General features: G+C 32.2%; 1 protein-coding gene across 13 annotated transcripts; it reads left to right on the forward strand.

Annotated features, from left to right (window-relative positions):
- The first annotated feature begins 73 nt into the window (after nt 1-73).
- On the forward strand, nt 74-26,858 carry Cenpk (centromere protein K). 13 transcript variants are annotated; one of them, XM_078015871.1, is made up of 12 exons: nt 74-197; nt 920-963; nt 2,500-2,553; nt 4,897-5,048; nt 7,547-7,603; nt 10,311-10,383; nt 12,388-12,434; nt 17,360-17,442; nt 17,754-17,852; nt 18,309-18,435; nt 23,433-23,486; nt 26,604-26,858. In XM_078015871.1, the coding sequence occupies exons 4-12, from the start codon at nt 4,932-4,934 to the stop codon at nt 26,760-26,762; spliced, it is 816 nt and encodes a 271-aa protein (XP_077871997.1). In that variant the 5' UTR covers nt 74-197; nt 920-963; nt 2,500-2,553; nt 4,897-4,931; the 3' UTR covers nt 26,763-26,858. The 13 variants fall into 13 exon arrangements, with proteins under 13 accessions (XP_077871997.1, XP_077872013.1, XP_040129629.1 ...); XM_078015887.1 differs by having other exon boundaries at nt 4,910-5,048; XM_078015881.1 differs by having other exon boundaries at nt 164-387; nt 4,910-5,048.
- Nucleotides 26,859-27,322: the final 464 nt, after the last annotated feature.

Here is a 27,322-nt window from a genome sequence, read left to right on the forward strand (position 1 = left end):
TCAGAAAAAGTGCGACCCACAATTCCGGCGCCAATACCAAAGTCTCGGCGCAACCCTCTCCCCAGCGTCCGAGCGAGTTTCGGGATTGGCTGAGGTGGTTAGGAGCAGATCCAATCAGCCAGCAGCGCGCGCATAGAACTCCGCTCCGTAGCTGACGCTAAGCAAAGCTGAGAACCGGAGCCTATAGCAATGTGAAGGTAACAAGTGGGAAAAGATCATGTCCGAACCCCTTAAGTTTGTCTCAGAGCTGGCAGCTCACTGGATTTGGAGCTCCAGCGCAGAAGGCGAGTTCTTTACCGCCCCGGAACTGGAGACCCGTCGTCCAGCTGGGCCTTCAGTCAGCGGTTCTTCGCCAGTGGCGTCAACGCCGGCGCCACCACCCCGCGGGTTAGCAGAAAAAGACGGAGGGGCGGGGTTGCCAGGAACTGATGAACTTTCACTTCTTCTCTCACTCAGTGTGTTTTCTCACACTCAGCGAAGAAGTTGGCGAGTACTAGTAGTTGCTTCCGGGACGGAATGGGTGGGTGGAGGAGAGAACCTGCTACCTCAGTTAACCCTGAGTGGCCCAAGAATGGAGCTGTCATTTGCTTTCTGCCTTGACATGGACATTGATCTCTTAGCGGTCTTTTGAACTTCAGACTTGCTGGCCTTCTCTTTCTCTTTCTGCTTGTGCTGGGGATTAAACCCAGGGCTGCCCTATTTATTTATTTAGTTTTAAAAAAACCGCACAATTTAAAATCTACTCTCGTAATCTCTTTGTTTATCCATTAAATACAATCTGTCAGAACGACTTCCCCTTTTCTTCAAAAATGACAGGAATTTTCACACATATTTCCAAAGCCTTGTGTTTGCCTATTTCAAATCAGATGAATGTTTTTTGTTTTTTTTTTTTTTTTTTTTTTTTTACTTTTTCTTTCAGGTAGAAACCAAAGGTAGATTTCTTTAGGGAAGGACCTGCCCATGGTAAGCAGTGTTGAAAAGCTTCTTTTAATTTCAAGGACTCCCATTATTTGACCCATCCTACCTCGAAAGATCATTTATTCTCTGCTTTCTCCTGTAGTCAGATAACTTTCATTTATGTCTCAAAAATTTGCCTTGCCCATTTTTGCCCCCGTCTTATGTTTTTAAACTTTGAAAGCCTCTCCACAGCAATCTGGCCTTTACCTTTCCAGCTTCTCATCTTTCAGAGCCCATTGCAATAATAATGAGGGTGAAGATTGTAATTATAATGGTAGAGAGCTGGTTAACATTTATTAGGTGGTTTTATGTACTAATTTCTTTATTCTTCCAGGTAGGTCTATCTAACCTTCACTATCCTGAGTTCTGAAAGCATTTGCAGCCTGTGTTGTATAATTTGCCACTTCATGGCACTTCTTTTGGGTGCTGGGGATTGAACTCAGGGCCTCATGCATGCTAAGCAAGCACTTTACCACTGAGCTACATCCCCACTCCCACTTCATGGCATTTCTAACTACCTGGAGTTATATCTTGTATTTAATCATTTATGAGAATTTAAGCTTGACAAAGAGATTTTTCTCACCTACACAGCTATGGTTACAGTGTCTAACCAATGGTACACATTAAGAGCATTTTGTTAAATAAATGAATACATCTTTGAATTATATGAGCACTTACATTTATTTCATATATATTAATCTTTTCCCCATTAGTGGTACAAATTTAAGTTGGTATGACATAACATTATTCCTAAATACAGTGATGTTCTTCAATAAATTAGGTGTTTTAATCCTAACTGCGGATCTCTTGTTCTATTCTGAGATAGGTTGAGGGATACAAAATGTGTAAAAAGGATAAAGTTAAACCCTTAATGTGTTTGTGTGTGTGTATTTTTAAAAATAGACAACAAATTCATTTCTCACAATTCTGAAGGCTGGAGGTCTGAAATCAGCATCAGTGTGCCAGTGTTTTCTGGTTTGAGTGAGGGCGGTCTTCCAGGTTGCATCTAGCTGACTTTTCCTTGTATCCTTCCAATGCAGAAAGAGCAAACTCATGAATAAATGTTTTTATTTATTTGTATTCTAATACTATGTTTAATTTCTAAGCCCTCTAATTTGTTGAATATCTACCCACTTACATACACACACATGTACACAAACTGTTTTGCATTACTTTTGCATACTCATAATGTATTTTAATTATCAGTATTCCACAAAGTGTGGAGAAATCAATTTGCACCTAATTTCTGAGTTAAGGTATATTTTAGAGAAATATTTACGTAATATTTAACTTTTTGATTAAATATTTTAAATTATTAATGACTGTTTTTTTGAGCTTACATTGTATGTTTAATAGAGCGGGTAGGGTATTTAGTGTAAACATTTTTTGATATACAAATTATTTAAATCATTTCTACGATCTTCTAATACTGATATAGCTCTGTATGCTAGCTACATATCTAAGAGCTTTATAAACATTTAGTTATTTAATTGTTCATAATAACCCTATGGGTATGTAATATTTATTATCTTAATTTTACAGATAAGAAACTGAGGCATAGAAAGGTTAAGTGACTTGTAAAAGGTCCCACAGCTTGTAAGTATCAAAACTGGGATTTAAACTTAGAGTCTGTTTGTAGGACTTATAGTGTTTTGTTTTGTTTTTTAAACAAATAATGTTGTAGGCATACTTGTGTAGACTTATACAAACATAACTATCTATAGGATTATTCCTAGGAACAGAATTTCTGGGTCAAAAGATAAATTCATACCAACACACTGTAGGGCCTGCTGCTTTTCCTTTTGGCTGTCATCTAGGAAGGTTGTGTTATTCCTCATTCCTTGAATGTTATTAGCTCCTGGCTTACTGTCATCCTTTGCTGTACACTATCATATTTCTTAGTGACTTGAATATCCTTATAGATGATCCTTCCAACAACTTGACTCTCTTTCTTGACCTCCTCTCCTCTAGTGATTATAATCTCCAGCTTAGTTACTCACTCTCATGGTCATTCTTTGAATTGTCTCTGTCTGTACCTGTGTTGCCTCACTGTGAAGGAAAACACACAGCCCAATGGCCTTTAACACTTAGCCAGTAATTCTACTATCTTATCCTCCCACATTCTCTCATATCTATTTTATACATTTCTTTTCCTCTCCTTATATCTGTAATCCTTTCTCCCCATTCTTATTCACTGCTAGTAACCTTAGTTATGATTTTACTAAGAAGCAATTCAGACAGAGCTTCCATAAACTCCTACCAGCATATCTGCTCACCTACCTGCATCTATGCTCTTGATACTCTGCTGACTCTCCCATTAAAATAAATAAATTTTGAGCCAGGTGTGTTGCCACACACCTGTAATCCCAGTGACTCAGGAAGCTAAGGCAGGAGGATTGCATGTCAGAGGCTAGCCTCAGCAACTTGGCAAGGCCTTGAGCATCTCAGCAAGGCACTGTCTCAAATTTTAAAAAAGGTTTGAAGTTATAGCTTAGTGATAGAGTGCCCCTGGGCTCAATTCCTAGTACTGCCTTCCCCTCAAAAAAGAGTATCATGTACTTTTATCTTTTTTTTTTTAATATTTGTTTTAGTTGTAGGTGGACACAATCACCTTTATTTAATTTTTATGTGGTGCCAAGGATCAAACCTAGTGCCTCACGCATGCTAGGCAAGTGCTCTACTGCTAAGCCACAGACCCAGCCCCTTGTACTTTTATCTTAAGCTGACTTTTTCTATTCTTTTTCCTGCCTTGCTTTTCTCCATGACACTTAAAATAATTTCATATTCTATACTGTATATTTTTTAATTTATTGTCTGCTTTCCTTAATAGAATTAAACTCCATGTGGGAGGGACTTTTTTTTTTTTAGTTCATAGTAACTTTGTTCCCCACCAGTTTAAATGGTAATGTTTTTTTTTGTCTTTTTAAAATTTCTAATTGACATAATAATTGTTTATGTTTATAGGGTATGATGTGATATTTCAATACATGTATTGGGGTTGTAGCTCAGTGGCAGAGTCCTTAGTAGTATGAGACCATGAGTTTAACCCTAGCAACCCACTCCCACAAACAAAACTCTTAACTTTAGTACCTGTATACAGTGTACATATATAATATTAGTGCCCTAATTGTAATTGGCATATTCTTCACCTCAAACATTTATCATATCTTTGTGTTGGAATGTTCATAATTTTTCTAGCTATTTTGAAATATACAATTAATTGTTATCTGTATACTTATTGTGCTCTGTGCTATAGAACAGTAAAAAATATTCCTCTTATGCAACTGCACCCATGTGCCCATTAAACATCCTCTCTCTATCCCCTTCTTACCCTCCCAAACCCTGAAAATCACTATTCTGCTCTACTTCTAGGAAATCAACATTTTTAGTTTCCACATGTAAGCAAGACCATGTGATATTTGTCTTTCTTTATGTGATTTATTTCATATAATATAGTGTCCTTATTCCTGCTTCCATAAATGAGAGAATTTTATTCTTTTTTATTTTATTTTTGTTTTCTGCAGTACTGAGGATTGACTCCAAGGATCATTCTTTTTTTATATATGAATAATATTCTGTTGTGAATATGCACTACATTTTCTTCTTCCATTTATCTGTTGGTGGACACCTAGGTTGACTCCATTATCTTCACTACTGTGACTAATGCTGTAGATATCTACTTAAAATACTGATTTTTTATACTTTGAATATATATTCCCTAGTGGAATTGCTGTTCTAGTTCTAGTTTTTTGAGTATTGTTCATACTGTTTTTTATAATGGTTGTACTAATTTATATTCCCTCCAACAGTATTGTATTAGTGTTTCCCTTTTAGTAGGAAGGGTTTTGTCTGTTCAAGTCTATGCTAAATTTTCAGCACTAGATGAGTATTTGTCAGGTAACAAATATTCGTTGAATGAATAAATATATTTTACTTTAGTTTTTCTTATAAGGCTAAGAAAAATCACAATCTACATGTCTGTGAGTCAGCAAGATCTAGATCCCGATAGTACTACAGATGTGGAAGTTGTTACAGATACTGAAGAAGAACTTATTAAAGAATGTGAAGAAATATGGAAAGACATGGAAGAAGTAAGTTTCAAGAGATAAAGGTGATATATATGTTAATATAAGAGTTAAATCAATTTCAATAACAATTAGACTTTGGAAAGATAGAATTTTGCTAGTTTCTCAGAGCTATTATATATGGTAATATTTATAAAGCATTCAATCAAGAAACTTTATGATAGATAAGCTATAGAAAGAGAAAAATTATGACAACTCCTAATCTTAGTTTTATTATCTTGGAATAGCTATACATAATATTGAAGTACAAAACTAAGAAGGAATACTCAACCTAGGCTGAAGGAGTCATGGATAACTTTATAAGAAGTAATCACTAATTTCATTTCTAAAGGATAGGTAAGACTTGGCCAGTGAAAGTAGGACAGGCACAGAATGCAGAAAGATAAAAATGTATAAAATTTGAAGAGTTAAGAGAACTATAAGGAGAATATAATGAATAATGCAAATTAGAACAAAGAAAGATTTGTGGACTGAGACTGGAAAGTTAACTGGGAACAAGAACATGAAGAATTTTGTTGAATGTGTACTATGGGAAGTCAGGATTATAAACACTGAAGTGACATGATCAGATATGCAGAGTAAGAAAATTATTATGAGGGCTGGGCGTGATGGGTCATGTCTGTAATCCCAGTGGCATGGGAGGATGAGGAAGGAGGATCCTGAGTTCAAAACCAGCCTTGGCAAAAAGTAAGGCTCTAAGCAGCTCACTGAGACCCTGTCTCTAAATAAAAAATACAAAATAAGGCTGGGGACTTAATTAAATGGTTGAGTGCCCCTGAGTTCAATCCCCCCTACCAAAAAAAAAAAAAAAAAAAGAGAGCATTTAGGAGGCTCTAGTCCTATTCAAAAGTGAAGACCTAAATAGTGTTACTACAAATAGAATAGGTTCAAGAAATATTAAGGAGGTTAATCACTGTGAAATTGGAGAGAATTATCTTGGATGGTTTCAGATTCATGGTTTGGGCCTTTGGCTGGTTGGTGGGGTTATTCCTTAAAACACAGAGTATAGAAATGGGAAGAACACATAATTTTGAGTGAAAGTGTTAATTCATGTAGAAATTGTTGAGTTTGAAGCATCTATACATTTTCTGTTTTAGTGAGGGAATTGCTTTTGGTAACTACAGTATCTTGGTAAAAATTCTGTTCTACTTAAAATAATATAATGTATGTTAGAGGCCACAGAATTTTAGCATCCTTTTCCTAGTAAAGGTTCAGAGTAGGGTGAATTAGTAGTAGTAGCAGTAGTAGTCTGTCTGTCTGTCTGTCTATCTCTCTCTCTCTCTCTCTCTTTTTTTTTTTGGTACCAGGGATTGAACCCAAGAGCTCTGAGCCGCTGAGCCTCATCCCTAGATCTTTTTAAAATTTTATTTAGAGAGAGGGTCTTGCTAAGTTGCTTAGGGCCTCATTAATTTTCTGAGACCAGTTTTGACCTAGTGATTATCCTGCCTCAGCCTCCCATTATAGGCATGTGCCACTCTGCCTGGCTCTGTGGGGTCTCTCTTCTTATTTCTTTTTTAAAAAGTAATTTTTAAACATAAATACTTGGAACTCTTATATCATTAATGTATCTACTACATAATTTGTATAAAAAAATTTTTTAAATTTTTTTCAGTGTATAAATTTAGACTTAAAAATAACTGTAGGCAAGGCCTGGTGGTGCAGGCTTATAATCCCAGCTACTCAGGAGGCTGAGGCAGAAGGATTCTAAGTTTGAGGCCAACCTCAGCTATTTAGTGAGACTCTGTCTCAAAATAAATAAATAAAAAAGAATAAGGATATAGCTCAGTGGTAAAGTGCCCCTGGGTTCTATTCCCAGTACAAACAAAACAAACAAAATAAAAATACTTTTTATAGAAAAATATTGTAACTAGAAATAAGCAAAAATAAAATTTTAAATTTAAATTACTAATTTTTAATTCTCAGATTTATTATTATTATTAATAGTTTTGGATTTTTAAAAATATTTTTTTGTAGTTGTACAAAATAACTTTATTTTATTTATTTATTTAGTTTTATGTGGTGCTGAGGATCAAACCCAGGGCCTTGCCCATGTGAGGCGAGCACTTTACTGCTGAGCCATAACCCTAGCCTCTGGATTTTTTTTTTTTTTTTTTTTTTTTATGGCACAAAAACAGTGTCTCCTGAAGGCTTTGTTTTATGATCTTACCTAACTTCTTATCTACTTTGTTATTTTCTACTGTATTTTCTCTTATTCTTCCCACCTCCCCACCTTTTCCACTTTGTAGTTTATAAGTCGCCACAGCTATTGGTTTCTGTTCTTTTTCTTTTGTCTGGTATTCCCTTTTCCTTTTGATATATTTACTTTGGAACCTATTTGGCTGCCTCCTTCATTGTTTTGCCTAAAAAGTGAGGAATAAAAACTCTGATGTTAGATATCTGTATGTTGTTTTAAAGGAGTATTATGTTGGACTGATAAAAAAGGCGAGGAGAAGGAAACTATCTATGGATTATATTATTTGACTTGTTTCTCTTTTTAAATCAAGTGTCAGAATAAATTATCACTTACTGGAACTGAGACACTCACTAATTCAAATGCTCAGGTATGAACTTTTTTTTTTCCCTTGAAAATAGGTAAGTATAATTCATTGTATTTTGGAAAAGAAGTATATTTGTTTATATTTACTTCAAACATAATTACTTTATTAATACCTGTATTCTTAATCATTTAGAAAACTCTTTGTTCTTCCTGATTTAAGAGTTGGAAGTAAATAAAATAGCAAGACTCCATCAAAAATTAAAAAAAAAAAAAAAAAAGGAGCCAGGTGCTGTGGCACACACCTGTTATCCTAGTGACATGGAAGAAGACTACAAGTTTTCGGTCAGCCTTGGAAGTTTAGAGAGACCCTGTCTTAAAATGAAAAAGGCTGAGGATGTAGCTTAACTCAGTGGTAAAACACTCCTGGATCTGATCATACACACACACAAAAAACAAACAAACAAACAAAAAACCAAACAAACATTGAATCAAGCAATTATAAATAAGAAAGCATTTCCTTTATTATTTGTCTTTTAAATACATTCATTTAGCAGTTGAGCAAATTGCTTGTTCATTGCTATTGTGATACCCTGTTAAAAATTAAAACAATAAAAAAAATAGAACAAAGACAGTCCTACTCCATGTTAGCTAAAATAGCCAAATATATTTTTCTATCTATGTGTAACCTTTATTGATTTTACTATAGACTTTAGAAGATGATTTAGATCTGTTGAAATAATCAAAGAATTGTGGAATTGGTTTAGAATAGGTCAGTGGATCAGGTAAGGAATTTAAAATGTGACAAAAATATGGTAGTTCAAATCTGTCATAAAAGAATGAATTAGCCAATGAGTTATAGTGATATAACTAGATATCCATGTGAAGGAAAATAAAAGTTTTCCCTTTTATACCATATAATCTCCTAATGGATTAGCAAAAAAAAAAAAAAAAAAAAAAAAACTCTGTAAAAAAAACTAGGAGAATATTTTTGGTAACCAGGAATAAGGGAAAACTTCTTGGCTAATAATAGAAGTCTGGTTTTTATAAAAGAAAAAATAGATGTATTTTACCATGTAAGAAATTAAAAACATTTTAATGGTAAAATTCTAAGGATAGAATCAAATGTACAGATGATTAAAATGAAAGTTCCCCCAAACTGGTAGAGAAATGTCAAAAGACAAAAGAACTCATTTGAGGATGCTCCTGCTATCCAAATTTGATATTATAATGAATGATAACTTTAATTGAATATAATAATATAAAAATAAAAGTCCATGATTATAATGATACTTAATTAAAAATAAAGAAGAAATAAAGGGAAAAATTAATTTGTCACTTTTGAAAGTACTTGTTAGATTCTTAATGTCAGAATTAGTGATAAACAACTGGGTTCCTTTTTGTGTTCATGAAACTTTTTGAGTCTTGGCCTGGAGTAGTGGCTCTGTGATGGAGCAGAATGAAACAGGTATTATTACCTATGTACATATATGACAGCATAACCAATGTGATTCCACAACATGTAAAATCAGAAAAATGAGAAATTATACCCCATCTATGTATGATATATCAAGGAACATAAATATATTCTGTCAGGTATAACTAATAAAACAAATTTAAATTTTTTTTTAAACTATTAACACACACACACAAAAGATTTAAAATTTTGTTAATGCTCTCTTTTTTTTAAACTCCTCTTCTGATGTATTTTGACAGGCAATATTATGATATAGAACAGGGTCTTTGAGCTACTGTAGGTTATAAAAGATAGTAGTTGGTACCCTTGTGATGTAAATACTTTAGTAAAATCCATTTTATTTTTGAAATGTGAATTTTTAATCTGTCTGGGTACCAATAAGAATTACAAATAGAAGATTAAAAATGCTCTGAAATCTAACTTTAAGCGTACATGGATTTTAAAAATTTAAAGTCTAAACATTCAACACATTTTCACATAGATTATCAAAATTGGAATGACAGGGATCACTTACTACCAAAACCACATTAGCCCTGATTTATATTTGGCTAAGAAATACACAGTTTGCAAGCTGCAAACTTGTGAGTAAAGCTGGTTTTTATGTGTGGCTTGTGGGACCAATCTTATTTTATAATTATTTTGATTTATGTATTTAAATTGTATTTAAATATGTATTTAGCTATTCAGCTAAAAGTAGTTATAGTTTTTCTAAGAAGAGAAAAAAACATTTTTAAGGCAAATTTATTTTAAAATGTTGGCAATAAATAACTTTTTTTAAAAATTGTGGTACTAGGGCTGGGAATAGTACCCAGGGTGCCAGGCATAGTATACATGTGCTCTACCACTGATTTACATCCCTACCCCTTTTAATTTTTTATTTTGAGACAGAGTCTCTTTGCTAAGGCACTGAGGTTGCCCATGCTGGCCTTGAACTTGGGATCCTCCTGCCTTTCACTTCAAATATCTGGGATTAGAGGTAGACATCACTGTGCCTGGACCATTTTTTTATTTTAAGTTTTTATTTTTTTTAAGGAAATTATCTTAATGCACTTAGGTTCTTTTAGTTTAAATGGTGAAGCAGAATTTATCATTTTTAATACTATATTATTTGCATAAGATGCTGTCATTAGCATGGTTTAAAGCAGAATTATGTTTATAGTGTTAAATGTTCATAGTTTAGTTTTACTTTTGTTAGCTATTTATGTTAGGAACTAACATTTAAGTATTAAAATGGTCTACAGTTTTATCTATGAATAGCTATGAATATCTATTAAATCTCTTATTATTTTTTTTTTAGCTATCATTATTGATTATGCAAGTGAAATGTTTAACTGCTGAACTCAGTCAGTGGCACAAAGAAACACCTGAAAGTAAGATTTTAATTTTTAGATTTGTATTTTTGTAGACAAATTAATTTAATGATCACAAGAAGAATTACAAGCTCCATTTGGCTTTCTTAAAATTTCCTGAGTTCTCCTGATAACTAGGAAGATGGAAAGAAAGCCAAGAATAGCATTTAAACATATATTCAAAGAATCATTTCAACAAGTATAGTATGACAGATTCTAAGAATATAAAATTTTAAAAAAACTCTTCCAATGTGGCAGCCTGTGGGACTGGTAATTCTGGGTATGAGGCCAACAGAGCAGCCTATGCATTCAGTAGTACCTGGTTAGGGTGTGTGTGTTAAGGGATAATGATAACAAAAAAAGTAAAAATCAAAAATCACCTAATATGCAGCATCAAAAGAAATAGAATAAGAATACTAAACCTAAGAGTCAAAGGACTTGAAAATGTCTTGATTCCTTCATTCTTGAAGGATACTTGCATTGAATATGCAATTCAGAGTTATTGTTTATACTTGAAAACTATGCTCCCTAATTATTGGTAAGAAATAACTAGATACCTTTGAAAGTTTTCAGTAGGGTATCATTTGAAAAATTTCAAATAACACTTGATTAGGAAAGGTAGACTTTTCTAATGTATGAATTTAACACAAATTTTACAGAATTAATATCCATTGCTATTTCATTAGACTGGCAAAATTTATGAAAGAGTTTATCTTTTGCTGGTTTGTTTTTATTGTTTTGGGTTTTTTTTTTTTTTTTTTTGGTGGAGGGTGGATTGAAACTAGGGCTGCATACATGATAGGCAAATCCTCTGACACTGAACTATATCCCCAGCTCTCTTTTGCTGTTTTCAATTCAATACTTGTAGATATGTTTTAAGAAAGGAGTCTGATATTCTCTGCCAAAATTGAAATTCAACATTCTGTGAAATTCCATTTCTGGGAATATGTTCTATAGAAATGAAAGCACCAATACCTAAAAAATATGTTTACTGCATTGTTGTTATTGTAGCTAAAATTTAAGTGCAAAGTTCATGCTTAGTCAACAGAATCACCCAGTATGTTATGATATATTCTTGCTGTGGAATATTATACAGTCAATAAAAGGATGAATTAGACCTACAACATATGAATGAAAGGGGTTTTCATGGGAGTTTTGTTGAGTGAATTCAAGATGAAGTGAATATGGGGCTGGGGATGTGGCTCAAGCGGTAGCGCGCTCGCCTGGCATTCGTGTGGCCCGGGTTCGAACCTCAGCACCACATACAAAGAAAGATGTTGTGTCCGCCGAGAACTAGAAAGTAAATATTAAAAATTCCCTCTCTCTCTCTCTTTAAAAAAAAAAAAAAAAAAAAAAAAAAAAAAAAAAAAAAAAAAAAAAAAAAAAAAGATGAAGTGAATGTGTGTAATACGATATTATTCTTCTGTGGTTTTTCTTGTTTTGTTTTGTTGCTACTGGGGATTGAACCCAGGGGAATTTTCCCTCTGAGCTGCATCCTCAGCCTTTTTTATTTTTTATTTTGAGACAGGTCTCTTTAAGTTGCTTAGGGCCTTGCTAAGTTGCTGAGGCTGACCTTAAGCTTGTGGTCCTCTTGCCTCAGCTTCCTGAGTTTCTTGGATTACGGGTGTGTACCATGATGTGTAGCTGATATTATTCTTATAAAACCAGCAGTGATAAAAAATAATAAACCTTTTAATATATGTGTGCTTAAATATGTGTGTGTGTGTATGTGTGTGTGTGTGTGTGTAGGATTATATGCCTACATATAGGATCACACTATAGATTATTAAACTTGCTTTTGAGGGTTGGGGGAAAAATACTAAAAACAAAATTCCACATTTATCTAAAAGTATATATAACTGGTTATATGTACAAAGAAGGGAAACAAAAATAATTTCACAAAAGCTTCACATATTTCATAAAGTATTCTGTAATATACAGAAGGAATGGGTTATCTTAGAACACCAAAAAACCAATTCTTGAGAATTAACTAAGTATATGTATAATTTTGTTTTGGTTTTGTAGTAACTCCCCTGACAGAGGATGTTCTGATAACATTAGGAACAGAAGAGGTAAGTAATTTATCAATTTGTAGTAAACTTAAATAATTTATAACCAGAATATTTTAGATTAGTTCATGACATAAGAAAAATGGTATGAAACTACCCTAAAACCATATTTTTATTTGATTATATTTTATTGAACTAAATAGTTTTAAAATTTGAATTTGAAGTCAATTTTTATATCAGAACTATTGCAAATGTTAGTGATTAATATGTAAACCTTAATTGCATATCTCGTTTTTAGGTGTTTAAACTCGATTAATAAAAATAAAACGTTAAACATAGTTAATTGATAGCACACATACATCTGTTCTTCTACTATGGATTAAAAATTTGTGACATTCCAGTTCATATGTTAAAACCTAATTCCCAATGTAATGGTACTAGGAGGTGAGAACTTTGGGAAGTAATTAGGTCTTGAGGGTTGAGCCCTCATAAATAAGATTAATGCTCTTATGTGTGGCTGAAGGAACCACATTTCTTCTGTTTACCATGTGAGCAAGAAGTCTGTCTTTTGTCAGACACCAGATCTGCTGGCATCTTTTTTTTTTTTTTTTTTTTTGGTCCAGAGACTGAACCCAGGAGCACTTAACCACTGAGCCACATCCCCAACCCTTTTTAAATTTTTTTTATTTTTGAGACAGGGTCTTGCTGAGTTGCTTAGGACCTTGCTAAATTGCCAAGGCTAGCTTTGAACTCACTGTCCTCCTGCCTCAGCTTTCCAAGCCAATGGAATTACAGGTGTGCACCATTGCACCCAGCTATGGCATCTTAATCTTGTATTTACAGCCTTTAGAACTATGAGAAATAAATTTCTTTTCTTTCTTTCTTTCTTTTTTTTTTTTTTTTAGCTTCCCTATCTATAGTATTTTGTTATAGCAGCCCAAAAGTACTACAGAAAATTGGTACTGAGAAGTGGGGTGGTACTCTAATAAATACCAAAAATGTGGAATTTGCTTTGAAATTGAGTTAGGGTAAAGGCTGAAGAATTTTTAAGTGTATTCTAGAAAAAGCCTACGTCGCCATGAGGAAACTTTTATAGATAATTTTGGTGATAATTCAGAAGAAAAGAGGGAAGCTATAGAGAAAGCCTCAGTTTTCTTATTGCCTGAGTAATCCTAAACAGAATACTGGTGAAAGTATGCACAGTATAGACTATTCTGATATTTCCTATGGAAATGAGAAACATCATTTCTAAGGGTAGAGAGGAGAAACTAGTGTTTTTTGTTTTTTGGTTTTTTTCTTTCTCCCTATGCAGTACAACACAGCATCACTGGTCACCAAAATATATGGAGATTTCTCCATACCAGAAACCAATTTTCTGGCACATTTTGCAGCACATGGGAAGGTACATAAAGCTTCCATGCCCTCTTTATGCCTCACTCCTTGAACCTTCATGTTTCATGTACTCAGACATTCAGAAGCTCCTGAACCCATCACAATACGCAAAGCAGCAATTTAAAACTTAAGGGCTATTCATTTTTGTAATTTTCCATTTAATGTTTTCAAACCACAGTTGATCCCATGTAACTGATACCAAAGAAAAGGAAAGCTGTATAAGGAGGAATTACGGTAGAAATGTCTATACCTATTTCTGACACTTCATTTGTTCTTCATTCTGTACTGTGGATATTTCTGTTCCTTTGTTCCATATTTCTGTATTTAAACCAATATTACTTTATCTTGGCTACCTACTGAAGCCTAATAAAGATATCACAAAAAAAATCAATATTTCACATTACGTAGTATGAATGTTCTAAGTTTGTTGTTGTTTTCAAAATTGTTTCCCATTTTTAGAGGTGGCTTTTTATTGTATCCCATAAAAATCCTTGCTGAAATTTTAATTAAACTTCCCCCTACTTTATAAATTAAGTTTGGGGAGAATTGACATCTTTAACGTATTTAGTCAGAATGCAGATCTCCGTTTATTTGGTATTTAAAATAAGCATCTCAGTAATATTTTTGTAGTTTTCAAAATATAGGTCTTTCATATCTTTTGTCAAATTCATCACTTAGTATATTTTAAAATCTTTTTTCCCATTCCCCGTCATTCCCCTTTGTCTAATCCAAAATATTTCTATTCTTTCCTAACCATCCCCACCTTATTGTGAATTAGCATCTGCATATCAGAGAAAATATATGGCCTTTGGTATTTTGGAGAATGGCTTATTTCACTTAGCATAATATTCTCCAGTTCCATCCATTTACCAGTAAATGTCATAATTTCATTCACTTTATGGCTGTGTAATATTCCGTTGTGTATATGTATCACATTTTCTTTATCCATTCATCTATTGAAGGGCACCTTGGGTTCCAAGCTGAACAGTTGGCTTAGTATTTTTGATGCTCTTTAAATGGTTCTTTCAAATATCAGTTTTTCATTACTACTAAGTACTAAGATCAATCTTGATCTTACGTTGATCTTACATCCTGTGAGCTTGAGAAATCTTTTTATTCTAGTAGCTTTTTATAGTTCTGTAAGATTTTCTAAATTGACATGTCATTTGAAATCAGATTTCTACATGGATTATCTGAGATTTATTATGCTTTCCATTCTGAATGCTTTTCATAACTTTTTATTGTCATATTTTACTGTCATAGAACTACTTCAGTAAAATATTAAATGTAGTTGGTAAGAATGGACATCTTTGTCTTGTTTCTGGTCTTATCCAAAAGCATTTGCTTTTTCATCATTAAATTGAGTCCAATACTTAATCAACTGAACATAGGATAAATCCCACTTATATCATAATCTTTTTATTTATTGCTGGATTTAATTTGTTGAAGTTTTACATATCTTTTTATATCTATGTTCATGTGAAATATTGGTTTTTTTGTGATGTCTTTATTAAGCTTTGATATAAGAGTGATGATAACAACCTCATAGAATGAATTGAGAAGTATCCTCTCCTCTTGTATATAATTGGTATTGTTTTTTCTTCAAGCATTGGAACCCATAGGTGAAGCCATCTGGGCTAGCATTTCCTTACAAACTAAATAAAAATTCTGAGATGAATAAAACTTTTAATCCAGGAACATTTTTAACTACAAATTCATTTTCTTTAGAGCTAGTTAGGTTTTGTTCTTTTCTGAATGAGCTTTGATAGTATGTCTTTCAAAGCATTGTTTCATTCTAATTTGTCAAATCTATTGATATAAAATTATTTGTAACATTTCATTTGCCCATTTTCTTTCTTTCTTTCTTTTTTTTTAAATAGCTTTATCACTGAGCTATATCCCCAACCCTTTCTATTTTGAGATAGGGTCTCACTGAGTTGTTGAGGGTCTTGCTAAGTTGGTAAAATTTTGGATCCTCCTATCTCAGCCTCCCAAGTCACCAGGATTATAGCATGTGCTACTGTGCCTAGCACCCATTTTATGTTTATAGATGTCACCTCTCCTCTGATATTGATGATTTGTGTCTTCCTCCCCTCTCCATATAACTTGTTGAAGTTTTACATATCTTTTTATATCTATCTAACTGGCTAATTTTACTGACTTTCTCAAAGAACAAGCTTTTGATTTCATTTGATTTTCCTACCCCCTTATATTAATTGATTGAAATTCTTTATTATTATTTTCTCATCTTACTATGTCTCTTTAGTTTATGGTTAAAGGTGAGGTCATTAATTTGAGAATTTTCTTTTTTTTTTCCTATTATAGACTTTAGTATAATCATCTGTATACTGCTTTTATTTCATCCCAGAAATTTTGATTGGTGTTTTCCAATCATAATAATATATGATTGAAGTTATGATTTCTTATTTTTTGTTGGTTGCTTCTTTGACTCGTGGATTATTTAGAAGTGTTGTATTTTTTTAGTGTCTGTGTATTTGCAAAGTTTTTTTCTATTATTAATTTCTTACTTAATTCCATTGCTAGACCATATTTAAGGTAATATCAATATGATTGTATTGAAACTTACTTTTCTAATTTATTTTCTATTCATTCTATTGTTTCTCTGACCTTGTTTTCCTCTTTTCCTGCTCTTTTTTATTTCATATTTTAAAATATAAACCCATTTTGTTATGGTTCTTGGCTCATTATTTCTCTTACATTTGTTTTCATAGTTGCTTTAGGGTTTACACTATACATCTTTAACTTAGCAATGATTTAAATCCAGAAAAAACTTGCAAAAAATCTTGAGATGAGCAAAATGGAACAAACAAAAGGATATTAGATAAAGTTCAGAGTTATTGTAACTCGCCTTACCCACACTGTCTTCCTGTTGTTCCTCAAGCACTCTTGAGCCTCATGGCCTTTTTACCTATTCTTTACTCTCTGTGAAATAACTGTTTCGCTAGGTAATAACTTCATTTATCTTTTGTGTTCTTCTTCTGGCTATTTAGATGTTACCTGGTTGAAGAAATCTTTCTTTATTATGCTATTTAAAACAACTATTTCTTACTCCTCATGTGTTTATTCTTATTTTGATGTACTTTTTCCTCGTGACACTTCGCATTGGCTGGAGTTTTATATTGTTTGTCTAGTCTGAATCCCTCCACACTCTGCTTTCATTACCTTTGCCTCACTGTCTCCTCCAACAATTCCTGGTCACCAATATCTGATTAATAAATATTGACTGAATGATTGAATAAATAATGAATGATATTCCTTTGTGACTTTTTTATACATTCAGAAAAGAGACCTAATCAACCAATTACTGAAAACATACCAGTAATTTATGGTTCAGTTTAAAATGAAAATATATTGCTTAAAACTCCTTATATTTTTATATTTAACAGTGGAATGCTACCAAAAAAATTTTGCACCTGCTACATACGTACCCTTTGAAACTCTTTCTATTAAGTCTTTTTACTGTTGGCTTTTGAATTAAGGTATCCTAGACCAATATATAAATTTCACTATTGTTCAGAAACACAGTATTTGTAGAATTAAAAACTAAGCAATTAATTTGAATTATTTTGTTCTAGTTCCAAAAATTAAGACATGATCTTGAAATGGTACTATCTACTATTCAGTCAAAGAATGAAAAGTTAAAGGAAGACTTAGAAAGGTACGTTTATATTATAATTAGTATTAATCATTGATATGTATTGAATTGGCACTTAAAATCCATAATTTGGGGGATAGTAGAGTTTAGGAAAGGCAGCAGAATACAACAGACATTAGTATGGCAATATGTAAAACAGTGGATGTGTAACCGATGTGATTCTGCAATCTGTATACGGGGTAAAAATGGGAGTTCATAACCCACTTGAATCAAATGTGTGAAATATGATATGTCAAGAACAACCAACAATAAAAATTTTAAAAAAATAATAATTAGCAAAAAAATATCCATAATCTGTGTTTTCATGTTTGAAGGGAGCAACAATGGTTGGATGAACAGCAACAAATAATGGAATCTCTTAATACACTTTACAGTGAATTGAAAAATCAGTTTGTGACATTTTCTGAAACAAGGTAAATTTGTGGTTCTAAGTTTTTTAAATAGGAGAAAGTATTTTCTTTTTTATGTTACCTAAACTATAGATGAAAAGAAGACAAATCTCACCAGGAATTGTGGGTCTTACTTTAACTTTTTCCAATTATTATTTACATGATTTTTTATGAATGACTTGACTGGGTTGTACTATTAGTTTCCCTACATGTTATAAAGAAAATATATCTTTCATAAAACTAGTATGTTGTTGGAGCAATGAAGTTTCAGCATTTTTGAAGTTTTAGACAGATACAATACTTTTATTTATTTGTTTTTATGTGGTGCTGAGTGCTTCACATGTTTAAGGCAATCACTCCACCACTGAGTTACAACCCTAGCTCTCAGCAACGTTTTTTATTAACTTTATGAAGAACCAGGTACACATATATACATTTTATCAGTTAAATGTTTCTCTTAATTTTCTTTTTATCTATTAGAATCTTTAGTGAGCTGAAAACTAAAATGCTTAATATAAAAGCATTCAAGGAGAAACTCTTGAGTACCTTGGGTGAGTTTCTAGAAGACCATTTTCCTCTGCCTGATGGGAATGTTAAAAAGAAAAAGGTAAGTTTTAGAGAAGATATGCATGTAGATTTTAAATTGTTTAGGTAGGTCCAAAGGCAAGTTTTCTTATATAGTGTGAAGATATACACACGGATAAATGTACTGAAATATGCCATCATCACATATTTACTGAAAAATTAGAAGCTACCTACTTGTTCAGTAAAATGGGACTGATTAAGCTGGTGTATGGTGGTGCGTGCCTGTAATCCCAGGAACTCCGAAGGCTGAGATAGGAGGACCGAGAGTTCAAAGTCAGCCTTAGCAACATTAAGGCACTAAGCAACTCAACGAGACCCTGTCTCTACATAAAATACAAAATAGGGCTGAGAATGTGGCTCAGTGGTCAAATGCCCCTGAGTTCAATCCTTGGTACCTCCCTGGGGGGAAAAAATGGGATTGATTAAATTTTTTATATTGTATCCATATGATATGAAAAGTTCAGCTTTTAAAAATGATTTGTTGAACACCATTAGATTTAATGAAATGCTCATATTTTTAAATGAATAAAACAGATGACTAGATTTTATGACTTGAATCTAATTTATACCATAAATGTAAGGTCTAGTAGGTGAGTTTTGTTTTTGTTGTTGATGATGATGTTTGCTTTTTACTATTTTCCAAATGTTCTGACATGAATGTATACCTCTTTTTAAATCAGAAGAATGTTTGAAAATTGTTAGTTTCATCTAAGTTAATAACTATTTGAATAGAATTTATGATAAAATAAACTTTTTCCAAAAACACAAGTAAATCATTGAGTGACAGAAGATTGTGAATGACTACTTTAATTCCTTTTCTTTAATACATTATATAGCATAAATAAACAAAACTTTGAAATTGGAAATGGTATTAAAATTGGTACCAGAATAGTTTCTCTAAAATGTAAATATAGTTTAATCATTTTTTATTATAAAACTTTTGGCTCCCTATAGGATAAAGTCTTTAAATTACTTAGAATAATGGATTTATACTTTGGAGTGTATCTATCTGTTCAGCCTCATCATGAATTGTTCTTTTTTCTTAGTTGTCAGTGGACCTTTATTTTATTTATTTATATATGGTGCCAAGAGTTGAACCAGTGCCCCACTCATACTAGGCAAGCACTCTACCGATGAGCCATAACCCCAGCCCCCAAGAATCATTCTTTATTTATCTCTTATGTGAATCCATTCAACCTTATTACTTACTATAGCCAAACAAGTATGCAGTGACCTCTCACTTTTTTGGGCCTTATATTGCTATATTTGCTTTGCTTAGAAAACCTGTATATCTCTGTCTACATATCTTCTGAGTTAATTTCTTTTTCTTTTTCTTTTTTTGATGCTAGGGGTTAAACCCAAACCTGTCATGCACTCTACCACTGAGCTACATCCCAGGATGAGTTCACATTTAGTAAATGAAGGGCTGGAGACGTAGTTCCAGTGGTATTGTGCTTTCCTAGCAGTTGTACTTAAAAAAAAAAAAAAAAAGGCAGAATTATATTTATTGAATGAATTTGAGAATATCAGGAAAAAAAGAAAAAGTTCTTATAATTGCAATCTGTGTTCATTTTATTTTTCCCATTCTTTTTTGAAATCATCTCTAGGCATTATATTTGTTATGGACTATGTCTTCCATTCTAGCCATTATTATTTATATTTATTTATTTTGGAAATTATTGAAAGCCTTCTATTGACCATTCTGTGAAGGTCATGATTCTTTTGATCTTAATCTTGTAACAGTTCACTGATTTTTTAATTTCAGTTTCCCCATTTTTTTCAACTTTAGTTTCTAAAAATTATTAAACTATTAGACTTCTTCAATAATAAAACCAGATGTGTGAGGCATCCTGAAATGCAAAAAAAATTGATTACTAGAAGCCATTAAGGGTTTTTAATGACATAAGAACTATTGATACATGTTGTAAAATGATAGATTACTATCTGTCTACCATCTGTGCCTCTGTTCCCCCCGCCCCCTCTCTTTCTATGTCTCTCTATCTGGTCTGCAGTAATACTGTATATATTATTACTGCCATAATAAAATATCACAGATTTCTTGGCTTAAGCCACAAATTAATTTTTGCAGCTTAGAGGTAGAAGCCCAAGATCACAGCTCTGTCAGGGTCGGTTCCTGGTAAGGTCTCTCTTCCTGACCTTTAGATTATACCTTCTCAATGTGTTCTCACATTCGTTTCTTCTCTGTATACAAGGAGAAAAGAGAATTCTTAGTGTTTCTTCCTCTTATAAAGGAACGAGCCATGAACTGGGATGTGACTCAGCAGTAAGGGGCTTGCCTAGCATAGGCAAGGCTCTGGTTTTGATCCCCAGTACCACAAAACAAGCAAAAAACCCAGTCATTTCAGAGTAAAATCCCATCCTATGAACTCATTTTCATATTAATTACCTCTTTAAGACTCTGTTTGCAAATATAGTTGCATTAGGGATTTGACACATGCATTTCTAGAGACATACTCATTCTACAACATTGGACTTGATAATTCAGAAATGGATATGAAAAAGAAAGCTAAAAACATTCTTCATCAGTTCAGTTCTTTAACATGAGGTGAACACCATCATTAGCATTAGGTAAATATAATTTGAGACATCTTTCTAAACATATGCTTATAAAAATATAAATTGATGGATGATTGAATCAGTGGAATTTTGTACTTGCTAATATGAAATAAATGCTAAATGTAATTTTATGTATTTGATAGAAGATAGTGAAAAATAGTTAAGTGTTGAATTGTTGAACTCAAATTTTTTTTGCCTCAAATAGTCTGAGTTCTGGAAAGATCTTTCTAATGCAAGGAAAATAAATCATGAAAAACAACATAATGTAAGAGTTTTTTTAAGGGCTGGAGTTGTGGCTCAGTGGTAGAGCACTTTCCTTGCAAGCGTGAAGCACTCGGTTCGATCCTCAGCACCTCATAAAAATAAATAAATAAAATAAAGATATTGTGTCCATCTACAACTGCAAAAAAATTGAACAAAAAAGAGTTTATTTAACTCCATTTCTCAATTTTAGGTAGAATTAAAGATGAGGAAATTAGGGCTGGGGTTGTGGCTCAGTAGTAGAGCACTTGCCTAGCACATGTGAGACACGGGTTTCGATTCTCTGTACCACATATAAATAAATAAATGAAATAAAGGTCTCTCAACAACTAAAAAAATTTTTTTAAAAAATCATTCTTTTTAAAAAAAGGAAGAAAATTAACATTCTTTCTCTATTCCAATTTTGTATTGTTTTTACTTTGCTGGGTTTATAGTATTTATGTTGTGCTAAGAAATCATCATTCGTGTCTATGGTTAGCTTTCATTCTATTTTGTATTGGATTCAGTACTTATCTACTACTACTGATTTTTTTAGTTCTTACTTTTAATCCATTGCTTTATTTCATGGTTTTGTTAATGGTTGGTTTATTTGTTTTCTTCCCAAATAATTTGTTTAAGAAAAATTTCTGAATGTTTTATTCTTTGTCTTCTTAAAAATATTTTGTTGTCTTTACACTCAATGTTTCAGCACATTTTTTAATTGAACCTCAAGATTTGGCATCCTCCGTATCTTCTAAGATGAATGGACTATGTAGAAATCTGATGATTTGCTGCTTCTGACTATAAAGCTGACTAATTCTTTAAGCTTCAGTAACTTAAAAGTATATGTCACAGTGCTGATCATTCAATATCAGTTTTTATTTGAAGATGATATGTTCTTTCTTTAGACAGATTTAGCACATATTTCATGAAAAATTTCTAAATATCTATTGTTTATCCCCTTATGTTGAAACATTCACTTTTGTTGTTCTGCTTCTTTTTAAGAATTTTTTGGCTTCCTTCTTATTTATGAATCAATTCTGTAATTGTGTTGCCTTCACCACTATTTACTCATATACTGGTTTTTACTACTCTTTTTCATTTTTTTTTGACACATGCATTTCTAGAGACATACTCATTCTTGATAATTCAAAAATGGATATGAAAAAGAAAGCTACAAACATCTTAGCAAGATATAAGGAGATTTTTAAATGCAAATTTACTCTGCTGTCTTTACTAGAAATCTTATTTATTTTTGTTAGTATTATTTTATGATTTTTTTAACATATTTATATTTTCACAAGGCCTTATAAACATTCCATGATAATCTTTGGTATCTTTTATTTATTTATATTTTGTACTGAGTGTTGAACCCAGGCCACTTACTGAGCCACATCCCTGTCCTTTTGATGTTTTAATTTGAGACAGGATCTCACTAAATTGCTTAGTGCCTGGATTACCAGTGTGTATCACCATGTCCTGCAATCTCTGGTATCTGTAAAGTATTGGCAGTATAGTTGGTGACTTGTAATTAATAGAATGTCTGAACTCAGTTCTTCTGATTGGGTTTATTGGAAGATTTCTAGCAGTTTCCTTTAGAGATTTGTCCTATTGAACATTTTAAACAATTTGGATGAAGAAGTAGAATACATGGCTATCAAGGTTTGCAAATGGTATGAAACAAGAAGATTAGATGGTAAATATATTGGATAGCAAAATTGGACTTTGGGTGTCCAGGACCTTGGGCCAAGTTTAATAAGAAGATGTTTGGGAGAAATATACAACATATTGTTCTTGGGTTTAAATCACTAAATAATGAGTACTGGGGATGTAACTCAGTGACACAGTGCTTGCCTAGCATGCACAAGGCTCTGGATTCAATTCCCAGTACTGTTTCAAAACAAAACACCATCAAAGAATGAGGGAGACATATCTTTGCTTAATGTGTGAAAGCACTTTGGCATTTTTAATGATAGTATGTTCAGAAGTTAGCAAGGTGAAATAAATGTCTGAAAGCTAACCTACAATAAAAGTTTGTTTCAGAATTCTTCTTAAGTCATCCAATCATGAGTTTGATTTCAGTTACCATGTACCATTGTAACTAAGAAACAATAATTTTTAAAAACCTCATATTATAATTTAGCATTCTGCCATTAGCAAAATTAAAATGTTAATTGTTTGTTATTCACATTTGTCTCAAAGAAAAACGTTCAAGAATCAACCAAACAGCTGATAACACTGCATGAAATATTAGAGGTAAGCATATTGTATAGTTTTTTTTTTTTGGTTTTAATGCTATCTTTTAATATACTCAGGCTTCAAACAGAGAAAATATTACTTTAATTCTTTAGGTATAAGTCAATCTGTTTTTAAATTTTTTTAGTTATACATAGACACAATATCTTTATTTTGTTTATTTATTTTTTTATGTGATGCTGAGGATTGAACCCAGTGCCTCACATGTGTGAGACAAGGGCTCCACCACTGAGCTACAACCCTAGCCCCTATATCAATCTTTATTAAATATAGTCATAATAATTTATCTTTGCTAAAAAATTAGTTTCTTCCATATAGTATTAAGGAAAATATTATCATTTTTTAAGAATGTGAAATTTAAGTCTAACTTTAATCACATTCCTAAGTTTTATCACAGTTAAAAACTTCAAAAATTATATCATGTTATTTGGCATATACATTGCAAAATCCTGTGCTGCTACAATATTAGAATTTAAATTGACACCTCTATACTCTGAAATATGTGAAGTGAGTTTAAAGATTCTTTCCACAGAGTCATAAAAAGTTTTGTACAATTTTCCTTAAATAGCATCAATCTCTTGTCATAATGTAAAGACTGAGTAATTTCAACCTTTTCCATATAACATTTATTTTGTTTTATAAATACCTTTGATCTTTTTTTAAAAAAATGTTTCTGTTGGGCCCGGGGATGTGCTCAAGCAGTAAGTTGCTCACCTGGCATGCGTGGGGTGCTGGGATCGATCCTCAGCACCACATAAAAATAAAAATAAAAAGATGTTGTGTCCACCGACAACTAGAAAATAAATATTAAAAACTTCTTTCTCTCTCTCTCTCTCTCTGTTAAAAAAAAAAGTTTCTGAATTTAACCAAATTCTTAAATATTCTTAAATAATTCTTAAATATTCTTAAATATTCTTAAATAATTCTTAAATGCACAGCAACTGAGCAGAGAGGAAAATAAAATAGTTATGAATAGTGTATTTACCAATTTGTAAAGGGTGCCTTTTTTTTTAACACTAGTATGTTTTTTGAAGAATATTTTCAGAAAACATGTTTCATTGTGATTTAATGAATTGGGTGCTAAAGTTCCTGTTTTTACTTAAATAAATAGTTGCCTCAATAGATCTTTCTTTTTTTAGATCTTTCTTAATAAACAATATCATTGCTTTGAAAACCAAAATGCAAATATTTATTGGATTTATAATTGTAGTCTTTTAACTTATTTCTAGCTATTCCAGTTCATACCAAAACTATTACACATTGTTAGCATGGTTGTTTTAAAATTTTTAAATAAAAATTGTGACTTCATGCAGCGAATATTGACAAGTATTAACTGTGAAGTACAAGTGTAAAATTCTCAAACTGTACTGTGTGAGATACAGTGTAAAACTTAGAAAACTAAGTATGTTCCTGAGATTTATATTATTAATGATAACAGTAACCAGTATTTAAAACTGTTATTCAGTGCAAAACAAAATTTAATGTACATATTCATTTTAAATTTGAATTTTTAACAGCCATTTCTAGTGTCTACTAAAATTTTAGTTAATACAATTTAAATTAAAAATGAAAAATAAGAAAACTTTAGTTTTGTAGTGATGGGGATCAAACCCAGGGCCTCACATATGCTAGCAAGCACACTACCAATGAGTCACACTTACAACTCAGAAAGCTTTCAAAGTGCTTTAATGGGAATATGTTTAATTCTTTATAAAGATTCCTAAAAGAAATGAGACCACAAGCTTTTTTCCCTAGAATATTACTTGAAATAGACAAATTAATGCTAGTTGAAATTTTTTTTTAAGAATCAAGATATTGCTATTATAAAATATGAAATTTAGAGTTTGACATGTTAATTTTATTGATTCTTCGAGCACTTTATTTGTTAAAATTATGCTTTTTCTTTTCCATGTTCCTTAATGTAATATCATATTTCCCTTGAAGCTTTGGTGTGGCAATTCAGAGATTAAGCCTAACTCATGATCTGCCACTGATTGTGTGCCCCCATGGAATCCTGTAATCTTTCTGAGTTCTGATTTCATAATTTGTGAAGGCACTAGGAGGTAGATGAGGAGACAAAATTACAATTAATTTCCATTTTGAAATTTTCACTGTGTTTTTTTGTTAATTGGTTTGTTACCGCTGATCTACTTCCCCAGTTCTTTTTATTTTTTATTTTGAAATAAGGTCTGTCTAAATTGCTGAAGCTGTCCTTGAAATTTGAAAGCCTCAGGCTTTTAGCCTGGTGTGTCACTGGGATTACAGTCCTGCACCATCACAAGCCCAATTATTTTTGACCCTGCCTTATAAAACATTAGTATTTAAAGTATTATAAATTTTTGCTTCCTGAAAAAACTTTCCAAATGAGAAATTATATTCTATCTATATATATCAAAGTGCATAAATGCATTCTACTGTCATGTATAACTAATTAAAAATTAAAAATTAATTTAAAAGTTTTAGACTACATAATTAATACAAAAACTTGAACCTTTTCAATTTTGTTGTAATCGCTTAGCATCCTTGATAAAGAAATCAAAGACAAAGGAAATGATGATAAAATCAACTATTCTGAAGATTTATCAGAAGTGTAGATGTTTGGAGGGTGTAGAAACTGGCCATTTCTTTTACCCACTCACAAATACTAACACTCTCTTTTAAACGTTCTGTATATTTTGTGTGTGGGGTATGTGTGTCTGCGTGCACATGCACTTTGCTTATTAGGATCAAGCCCAGGGCTGTGCACATGCTAGTCTAGTAGTCTAGTGCTTTACCACTGAGTAAGAATTTGAATTTTTAAGATTCTTCTCTTTATTCTAAATAAATTATTAATCCTAAAAGAGGGAGAATTGTACCATCTTTCTAAAGCATTTTTGGGGAATGTTTTAAAAAGTTAAGATAGAAAGATTTATTTTAAAAACATTTTTCATTCACTGATATTTATAGTCATTTAAAAAATCAAATCATTTATTTAAGCTAGTACATAAAAGTTATGCTATAAACAGTTGTTCAGGGAGAAAAGAGGCCAGCATCCCTTGGTGGAAAACTTTGTTTTATTATAGCTGTGTAGATTTTTTCCCCAGTAAAGTATATTTTGGATGATATTTTTTTTTCTAGATTCTTATAAATAGATTATTTGATGTTCCACATGATCCATATGTCAAAATCAGTGATTCCTTTTGGCCACCTTATATTGAGCTGCTGCTGCGTAATGGAATTGCTTTGAGACATCCAGAAGATCCAACCAGATTGAGATTAGAAGCCTTCCATCAATAAGAGGATGTTCTTTTTTCATAACAGGAAAGAATCTTGTCATCTAAGGATAATGGAAACCGAACTGTTTGAATAAAAGAATATTATTTGCAAATCAAAGTAATAATCCATCTTTCATTTATCCTTAAGTGACATGTATTGCCATTTCTTCATTTTAAAAATGGCCGTTTCTTATTTATTCAGTGGTATGGTGTTTTATTTTTTATTTTTTTATTTTTTTATTATTAGTTGGTCAAAACATTACAAAGCTCTTGACATATCATATTTCATACATTAGATTCAAGCAGGTTATGAACTCCCATTTTTACCCCAATCACAGATTGCAGAATCACATCGGTTACACATCCACATTTTTACATGATGCCATATTAGTGACTGTTGTATTCTACTACCTTTCCTATCCTGTATTATCTCCCCTCCCCTCTCCTCCTATCTTCTCTCTCTACCCCATCTACTACAATTCATTTCTCTCCTTGTTTTTTTCCCCATTTCCCTCACAACCTCTTATATGTAATTTTGTGTAACAATAAGGGTCTCCGTCCATTTCCATGCAATTTCCCTTT

This window comes from Ictidomys tridecemlineatus, chromosome 1, assembly GCF_052094955.1.
Source record: "Ictidomys tridecemlineatus isolate mIctTri1 chromosome 1, mIctTri1.hap1, whole genome shotgun sequence".
NCBI lineage: Eukaryota > Metazoa > Chordata > Mammalia > Rodentia > Sciuridae > Ictidomys > Ictidomys tridecemlineatus.

Coding starts and splice junctions, on each gene's coding strand:
- Cenpk (XM_078015871.1), top strand. CDS start 4,932: ATGTCTGTGAGTCAGCAAGATCTAGATCCCGATAGTACTACAGATGTG. Junction 10,384..12,387: donor GCACAAAGAAACACCTGAAA/GTAAGATTTTAA, acceptor TTGGTTTTGTAG/TAACTCCCCTGACAGAGGAT. Junction 17,853..18,308: donor GTGACATTTTCTGAAACAAG/GTAAATTTGTGG, acceptor TTTATCTATTAG/AATCTTTAGTGAGCTGAAAA.